The following is an 8,913-nucleotide window of genomic DNA, read 5'->3' as shown; positions in this document are numbered from 1 at the left end:
ATTTGCAAGTGAATTCAAAGTCGTGTGCATGTATTAAAAAATATCTTGTAGATACTTTTGAACCAAGAGCAACTGGCCTCCCCACGCCTCCCCTCTCATCGACTAGAACTTGGTACTAGAAGTGGTCTTTAGTATGACGACGGCATAAAAAATAAGACGTTGGCTATCCAACTGCCAACGTTGTCGTCCTTGTAGCCGTTGCTGCTGCTGCTGCTGCTTGGCAAAAAATGTTTTTATTACATTTCGCGCTCGCGTATTTTGCGCTACTCACGAAATACTTGATGCCAACACAGCCGCAACAACAAAGGCACCAAGCACTGTAAGCCAACTCAGAATAAATATCAAACGGGGCAAAAAAGAAGCGAGCCAGCTCAGCCATCTTCCCCTACCTATCCCCACTCCCCGCATCTTACACCCCTGGCAGTTACACTCGCACTCAAAGCCGCGCGCATCAAAGCGTATTCACAAGTGGTCCTTTGCGCTTTACTGATTTCGCAAAGGCTAAAGGATATTTAGCAAGAAGTCCTTCTGCGATTTTTTCTGCGTCCTTTCTGCAGAAGGCACTCTGATGATACTGCGCCACTAAAGGAGTTGTCTTGGAAACTTTTCTGCGAGCTACTCAAGTCGCTGCTCAAGTTATTGTTGTGCCCAGGCAGGGTGCTCTGCCAAAAAAAAAAGTGAGAAAAGAACACCATCAAAAAACGCTACGCGGAAAAATTAAAAAAAAAAAGTAAGAAATGAAAATTGGAAAAAGGGAGGTTGTATTTAAGGAAATCAGATACTTGGCAATGCTTGGTTATCTTGAGTAGTTGATTATAATAAAACCGATTTACAAAACCCAAAAAAAAAAAAAACAGAAATGACGAGTTAGCAAATGCGTGCTAATTTAAAGAAGTAATATTTTGTAGGCCGATAAATATGCTTATCAATGAAGTCTTAGTAGTCAAGATGTGATAACAATTCAAATTTAGATAAAGTGGGTGTTTAGGGTGTTATCAGTCATGGCAAGTTTGCCAATGCAATCTTTTATATTTGTTGAGATTGAAGCACTGAGTTGGATAAATGAATTACGCACTATCGTTATAGTTATCATTATCCATAATTTCAATAAAAGATTTTTTATTATACACTTGAATTTCACTTTAAATGCTTTCTTCACTGAAGATCATTTCAGTTGAATTTTCTGTTATCAGCATGGAAAATGCTCGAAACTTTTCCGATTACTCAATGCACTCTTATCACCTTATCATATCATCCAAAAAAGTTGTTAGGAGATTGCAATTTGAGACTCAAGTGGAAAGGAAAAGTCGCTGTGCATTTTACACAATCTCTCAAAAACAAATCCCGTCAGCATTTAATAAAAATGTTCCCCAACCCTTGTGCCGGCTCCTGATACCTTGATACGACTTGTTGGCGGCCTCAGTATGACTTTCTGTGTTTTTTATGCATGCAGATTATGTTTTCATTAAATTATGGTAGCTATGGTTACTTTTATACAATCCAAAGCTACTTCAAACGCGAAAGCGTGCGACCAGCTCCGACCCCCGACCCCCGACAGCCCTCAGCCCTCAGCCCCAACCCAAATCCTATGGGGACCCACACCATAAAACATCGCCGAGCAGAAGAGAGAACAAAATCGCAAAGGAAAAGAATGCGCATAATAGAAAGTAATGTGTAGCTGGCTTCTGAGATGCGGATGGGGATGGGGATGGGGACGCGGATTGAGGAATGCGTGGGTGGTTTGTCTGCATTACAATTGCAAGAAGTAGTCGTAGAAAATTGTAGTTTATTTTTATTGCATTTATTGCTCCGCTCATCCCGCCCACCCCAATTTGACATACATGCGTGCATTTGCATGCAGTGTGGCATGTGCGAGCCAGTGACTAAAAGCGGAAACGGAAACGCCATCTTTTTCGACTCTAAATTTACACGTATGCGTTAGTGTGAGTTCGTGTGTAGTTTCCACTGATGCTGCTGCTGTTTTTGTTGTGTGCTTTCAGTGCGGCACGTACATTTATTACTTTTTACACATACACACACATATTGAGGAGATGTCGGCACATGCATGCAAAACGGTTTTCATTTTTTATTGCGAGAATGTAACGTGCCGCATGCGAATTACTTGCTACGCGTCCCCTCCCCAGCTCCCTACCGAAGCCATGGCCCTGCCACTGGCTGTGCCACCAATTCTGCTTCAGATGCTGGCTTTTCGGCCTTTCGCCACGTTTAATGTTAACTTTTTTTTTTTGTGCCGCTGCTGCGCAGAAAATATGAAAAATATTCGTAATAGAGTTGTTTGAAATGTACAATAAGCTTTTCAAGTGGCTTCGGCAACTACCCAAGCTGGCAGCGTGGGGCTCCATTTACAAAGCACATATAGAGAAATGGGTACGAAAGCAGCATAAAGTGCTGCTTAACTGCTGGCAACCTTATTGTTAACGATCTGTGCCAACAGCAATGGGCAATATTTGAAAGATGGCCACTAAAAATCAATGCTACTCAATGCATAAGTCGAGCAATATGATATGGTTTAACAATATATATAATATCTTTGCACCTAAGAGGGCATAAAATAAAACAATTATTATGAAAATCAGGAAGTGTACAAAGCAGTGTATTAAATATTTTAATTTCAACTATATGAAATATATATTTGATGTAATTTAACTCGCTCTTAGTCGTGTTAAGTCAAAGACACCCACTTTCTTTCTTCGTGTTGTGAATTTTTATAGCAAGTAATCAAGTACTAAATATATATGAAATTAATCTTGAATCTTGAATCTTTTATTCACTTCGAGTCGAGTCGTGCTTTTTGTTCCACAGTTAACGTGTTAGTCAGTCAGTCAGCCTGCCATAATGCACATCCTTATCCTTATCCATAGTCTTGCCCTACGCGCAGCTATATATGAAGAATTTTCGCTATTTATACATATATATATATATATATATGCATTACATGCAGGGGAGAGCAGCGAAACGAATGGAAAATTTTAATAATTTCTGCATCTTTCAACACTTTGAATAAAAATTGTTGCTTTGATGGTGGCAAGCAGCAGCAGCAGCAGCAGAACAGAACAGAACGTAACTAACAATAAAACTTTTTAGTGGGAAGCGCCAAAAGAGACGACAAAAAATATGGACACATATGAAGTCATAAAGTCATATTAACACGTACGAGTGCGCACAGGATATTAATGTGCAACACTCACACACACACACACAGATAGACACACACATCCCTCAAAGGATGTAGGGGCATAGTTTTTATGCGCCAAGTTGCATGACTTCAATGTTAATATAATTTCAAATATTGTGGTTAATTTTTTTGGTACGTGCAACGCAGAACGGAAATGAGTTCCACATTTTTTGGCCAGTTTTGCCACATTTATTTTTATATATGCGAGTTGCATTTGCAAATACAAAAACTAATTTCAGTCGCGGTTCCATTCCCCAAAACCCACTATTAAAAGTAGGCACAAACTTTACGAATTTCGCCAGTGGCAACGGAAAACTGAAAGCTGGCAGCTGACCACAACGCTGAAATTGCAATAAACAAAACGGATGCGAAATTGTTGTTCGCTTTTTATTTTTATTTTTTTTTTGTTTTTATTTATTTTATATTATTTTTTTTCTGTGTTTGCAGAGACAAGCGCAGACACATTGGCCAATACACAAGAGCCCACTTGACCAATCCCCCGAATGCAGCCAGCCAGTAGTCAGTGGTGCTGGCAGCCCTTCAATGATTTTTGGTCAATTGGATGACACTGCGAGCGGGGCAGCTGACAAAAGTCAGGAGTCCAGTCCCGGCAAAAGTAGGGTGTACATGTGTGTGCTGCTCTCATAACCACAATCGAGCTCATTCGCGAGGCCACTTATTGGTAGGCAGTGAGGGGTTGTCCTTACCGATGCCCGAAGCCAAAATCGCCATGGCAATAAATTGCTGTACTGCGTCCGGAGCACCGCCTGCCAGCGGCATTCAACTCGAGTTGAAATTGGTCAAAAGTTTAACATATTTGCGTGTGTGCGGTGAGGGCTTTTCGGCTGCAACTGGAGAGTGAAGGATTTTTGGGGGTCACATCCTACTCCTACTGCTCTTACACCCACTGCTGCTGTTGGCCATTTTGGCGCATTTTTGGGTAAATAACCGAACTGCTGCCACCACTGCATAGTCGAGTGCTGCCCGCGGGCACGTCATGGCCATCATGGCTTGGCACTCTTGTGACGGTGACGCTGACCGTTTATGAGTTTCGTCTGTCCATTTGTCCCATTTGAAATTAGATTTGTTAATGGCAAATACATGCATAACGCAATCAAAAAGCAAGTCGTGTTTTAAATGATAAGAAAATAATAGATTTCAATATTAACAAAAATTTGACAGCATTTAAAAGTAGTTTAACAAGCGTAAAATAATAAATAATCAAATAAATTCATAGCTATAACAATTAACAACTGCATTTGCTCAACATTTTGTTCGCACAATACTTTCAAATATATATATATATATATATATATATATATATATATATATATATATATATGGTATATGTATATTTATGTTTGTATATATATATGTGTATATATACTGTTATTTTACATTCAAGTTTTGACTTCATTTGCACTAAGTTATTAACTATTAGATTCAACTAATTTAAACACTATAAGATTTCATTTCTGTCTTGACTGCGCCTCTAATTCGTAAGGAACGTTTAATTATTTAAGGCCTCAAGGCAAAAAGGCAGCGCCTAACATTTAAACCTATTCGAGCTTTGGTATTTGTTGTTGTATTTGACATCAGCTAAGAGATTAACTAACAGACTAACTAGCTAACTACATACATGCTACAAAGGCCACACACAACCGTGTTAAAGCATTTGGGACTTGAGAAACTTTGCAAGCCGCTGCTTTGGTATATTGTTCAACATGACTAACTTTTCATAGAGACAGTGTTGTACCCATCAATGGTGACTGATAGATTTCAATATACATATATATATATATAGATTAGAATTAGTTTTAGGCTAGACAGCTACGCGTAGCTCGCGTTTTTACTATAACTACAGTTGTGGATATTATCCATTGCACTGCACATGTTTGGTTTTTACTGTATGGCACACACAGCGGAGGCGCCAGTATATTGATTATTTAGACGACGTCGCATGCCCTCCAAGTAAATGTCTCGACTGAATAAGCCAGCGGCAAGGGGTATGCTACAAAATGAAGAGTTGTTTAAAATGGCATTGCTCTGCTCCTCCATTTAAGATTCACTTACGCATCGCTGCCCGCTCTTATTAGTGTGCGAAACAGTGCCCAGACTGGCTTGTGATCGGACGTCGTTATGGATGGCACTGAATCATAGAGTAGGCACTGTATATATGGCTGTGTGGGCGTCGATATGCCCGGCACAGTGCTCTGTCGTCGGATGACCAGACCCTGCACCTGGCGATATTTATAGAGGATGCGATCCGTATACGCCGGCGCACGCTGCTTAGAGGACGTATCAAAGTTTTGACTGCCGGGATCGTACTGGAAATAAGTGATAAAAATTAATTTATAATATATAAAATAATATATAATATATAATTATACTTTGTAAGTGGGAGGAAACGTTATGTTTGCCTCCATGAAGCCACGAAAGGCGGCGCCATCGGCCAGCACCGAGGAGAGCTGATCCGTGTGCATGTAACCATGTGGCAAATGCGAGGGTAGCGGAAATTTTGTATTCTGTATCCAATCGAGCAGTTTCTCGCGCGGCTCACCCAGCCGGAAATTGAGATCACCACACCAAAAGACATTGTCGAAATTCTGCGTAACATCCTTATTCTTGTGCCGCAAGTTGGGCAGATTCTTGGGCAAATCCAGAGCATTGATGATGCGTTTGACGTCCGAGACGCGTTCCTTGACCTTCTGCTGATGCGCTGTCAAGTGGGAAGTCACAAACAGCATGGATGTGCCAAAGAGACAAAACGATATAGCCACAGCGCCCTTGGTGCGAAAGGCGGAACCCGTGCGCACAGACATCGAAGCATCCTCGGGCGCCGAACAATACCAAATGAGATCACGACGCATGTAGACGGCCAGATGAAGGGTTCCCAGTGTTGTCGAGTGGAAAAGCACATGCGACGGTCCCAGCGTCTCCTGCAGCGTCACCTCCCAGTCGAAACGATCCGGACTGGACTCCTGGGTGCCCATGACAACCAAGTCGGGCACATGTTCCACATTCGGTGGCAACACAAAATCATTCATTTGTCTATGGAAAGAAATCAAATGAAGTGAGCTAGCTTTTATTGGTAAGAAGACGTTACTCACTTGGGCGGACTGTGACCGTTCATGTTCCAGGTGCCCACGAAGATGGTGACCTCTTTCTGGGGCAGCACGCGACTCAGCTCACTCGGCCCCAGCAGCGAAGAGGAACCCAGACGCCCGTCTAGATAGCTCCGCTCGCGAGCCTTGTCCGCAGGTATGAGGTTCAAAGCCTGTGCAGCCATCAAGGCCTGTCGGGCCAAATTGGAACCGGAACCCTGACGATGCAGCGTCATGTTCTCGTGCGACATGAAACGCATTCCGGGCAGCTCTGGGATACCCGCATCTAATTGATCCGGTAGCATGGCAATGTTTGGCGAAGACATATGCTGTGGCGTTGTGGCACGCTTTAAATTATCCGCACTCTCATCCGCTGTCAGCGGCGGCTGCTCTTGTCCCGGCGGAAACAGTTTGAGGCGCAGTCGCGATCGGCAAGCGGAGACAGCAATCGGTCGGATTGGTGCCCGCTGCAGCGTTTCGCTACGGTTGGACGAATTCGAGGGAGAGTAGTGCGACTGGTGAATGGAGGCACCAGAGGCACTGGCGCCGCACTGCGCGAAAAACGTTTTGTTAGCCACTGGAGATTCGGGTGCACTGGCGCATTCGCTGGACGGACGCGGACGCTGTGGCTCCGGCAATTGATTGGATGCGGCGCCCTCGCTTGAGTGCGAGTGCAGCGAACCCGAATTGTCCATCATGCTCATGCTGAGCGAGAGATTATCGCGTCGCAACACATTCCCAGCTTCAATCACGGCATCTGGTATTGAATTGTAGCGCACAGAAATTGGTGGCGTCAGCGGTTTCTTCTCGGCCTTGCAGCACAGACTGAACTGATGGCTAAGTCGATTGTGGTTTGGCGAACGTTTCTTCGGTGACTTCCGGCGCATTATCACATCCGCACCGCCATCACTCTGCGATCCGGCATCGCTGCTATGACGATGTGTATGCCCTTTGCTCTTCGAAGTGGGATTGCCACGTCTGTGAAAGCTGATTAGGCCACTATGCGACTTATCCAGCTGCTGAGTGGGCGCATTGGAATTGTTGGGCAACGTTTGACTTTTGTGTGTGCTCGCTTCCGCCGAGCATTTGGCGAAACTGACATCGTATTGGCCGCATGCCGATGTGGGTCGTCGCTGCTGCACCACTGGCGATTCGGGAGTCACCGGATGCGGCTCCACTTTGCTTGGCCGTTTGCTGAGCAGCCCGAAGAGCGTTGTGCCCGATTTTTGTGTGGAACGCGGACTGTTTGTGATGCGCTCCTCGCTGCCCGCACTCCGTTGCATGTTGGAGAGTTTAATTAACTAGATATAATTAATCTATATATTTGTTTTATAGTTATCCAGGATTTGTTTGAGCAGTTTCAATACATTTGCAGTCGCTCAATGAAATACTTAGTTATTATCACATGTTTCTCCATTTGTGCTTCTGTTTTGTGGACTTTGATGAGCATTTTAGCTTCTTGTGGGACTTCTCTTTACCTCTTTAAAGAAAACTTTAAAGAAATCGATTTTTGTATGTTTCGTTTTGAATTAGATTCATGATTCGTTCCATTTTGCGAGTGTTTACTGTAGTTGCAGCAATTCTGAATGGTTAAAATTACTGTCGAAATGTTTGTCTGATGACGTTACACATATCTATGTATATATATGTGATATATATGTATGAAATCCTTCCACTGATATGCTCAGCCCATGATGAGCTTTTAACAGTTATTTGCTGTTTGGTGCTGCAAAGGTAAAATACTTTAATCAAATGGGGCTTTTAATGGGCACTAAACTCATTTCACTCACCTGCTGCCGCTTCTTGTGCGTGGGTTTAACTAAAATGTCCAGGAATCAGCGAGCGCTGGAAAAAAAATCAATATGAATCGTAATAAAAAAATAAAAAAAAATGAGGCAGCAGCAGTAACTTTGAAATCAACCCTCCCCCGCACGTTGCCCTGAGCAATTGTGGGACGCCAACAGCAGGAATAATAAAAAGAAATAAAGAGAGAAATAAAAGAAACGGCAACAACAACAACGAAGACGTAACGACATTGGCATCTAGCTGCCGATGCGGCGGCTGTGACGTCCGCCCACGCACAAAAAAAAAAATTAAAAAAAAAATAAATAGAAATAAATAAGAGGCAAAGCAATCGTTGGCGACATCAGTTGATTTGTGCGCCGGTGCGCTTCTATGCTGGGATTTATAATTAGCAGCCCATTGTTGCCGCCAAACGTTAGTGTTTTTCTTTATTCTCTGGTTGCCTTGAGTGTCTGTGAGACATCTGGCGAAGTCTCGAGCACACTGAAACACCAACAATTGCAACAATGACAGCAGCAGCAGCATGCCACGCACAAACTAAATTCAAGTTCAGGTTCAGGCACAGTGCAACAAAAACAATATTTACACTTTTTTAGCGACCTCGTACCTCGATCTAGCATATTTTATGCTTCCTCGCGTGTGTCATGGCCCGCGAACACAAACTGAATATTGTTTATTTGGCCAAGTTAATCGATACACAACTCGATTGAGCGATAATTCGTCGTGCTATTCGTGCTATCGTACATATCATAGAGCATTCGGCAACAGACTCACAATTGCGTTAACGTATGCTGTTAATTAGTGAGCTTA

The 8,913-nt window shown here is 43.0% G+C and overlaps 1 protein-coding gene across 1 annotated transcript; it reads right to left on the bottom strand.

The window, feature by feature from the left end:
• Positions 1-4,547: 4,547 nt before the first annotated feature.
• On the bottom strand, positions 4,548-8,760 carry LOC116806469 (inositol polyphosphate 5-phosphatase E). The gene is made up of 6 exons (XM_032742877.2): positions 8,711-8,760; positions 8,091-8,145; positions 6,307-8,026; positions 5,587-6,247; positions 5,270-5,523; positions 4,548-5,207 (listed from the first exon to the last, which is right to left on the bottom strand). The coding sequence occupies exons 3-6, from the start codon at positions 7,581-7,583 to the stop codon at positions 5,099-5,101; spliced, it is 2,301 nt and encodes a 766-aa protein (XP_032598768.1). The 5' UTR covers positions 7,584-8,026; positions 8,091-8,145; positions 8,711-8,760; the 3' UTR covers positions 4,548-5,098.
• Between the last annotated feature and the right edge of the window lie 153 nt (positions 8,761-8,913).

The sequence above is a fragment of the Drosophila grimshawi genome, unplaced genomic scaffold, assembly GCF_018153295.1.
Source record: "Drosophila grimshawi isolate 15287-2541.00 unplaced genomic scaffold, ASM1815329v1 contig_44, whole genome shotgun sequence".
NCBI classification, from domain to species: Eukaryota; Metazoa; Arthropoda; class Insecta; order Diptera; family Drosophilidae; genus Drosophila; species Drosophila grimshawi.
This window is presented reverse-complemented; position numbering and strand designations above follow the sequence as displayed.

What these genes read in the sequence shown, in the direction of transcription:
- LOC116806469 (XM_032742877.2), bottom strand. Translation starts at nt 7,583, where the DNA reads ATGCAACGGAGTGCGGGCAGCGAGGAGCGCATCACAAACAGTCCGCGT. An exon ending in CGTTTCCTCCCACTTACAAA is followed by an intron (nt 5,524 to 5,586) that starts GTATAATTATAT and finishes ACTTATTTCCAG; the next exon opens with TACGATCCCGGCAGTCAAAA. An exon ending in ATAAGAGCGGGCAGCGATGC is followed by an intron (nt 5,208 to 5,269) that starts GTAAGTGAATCT and finishes TTCATTTTGTAG; the next exon opens with CATACCCCTTGCCGCTGGCT.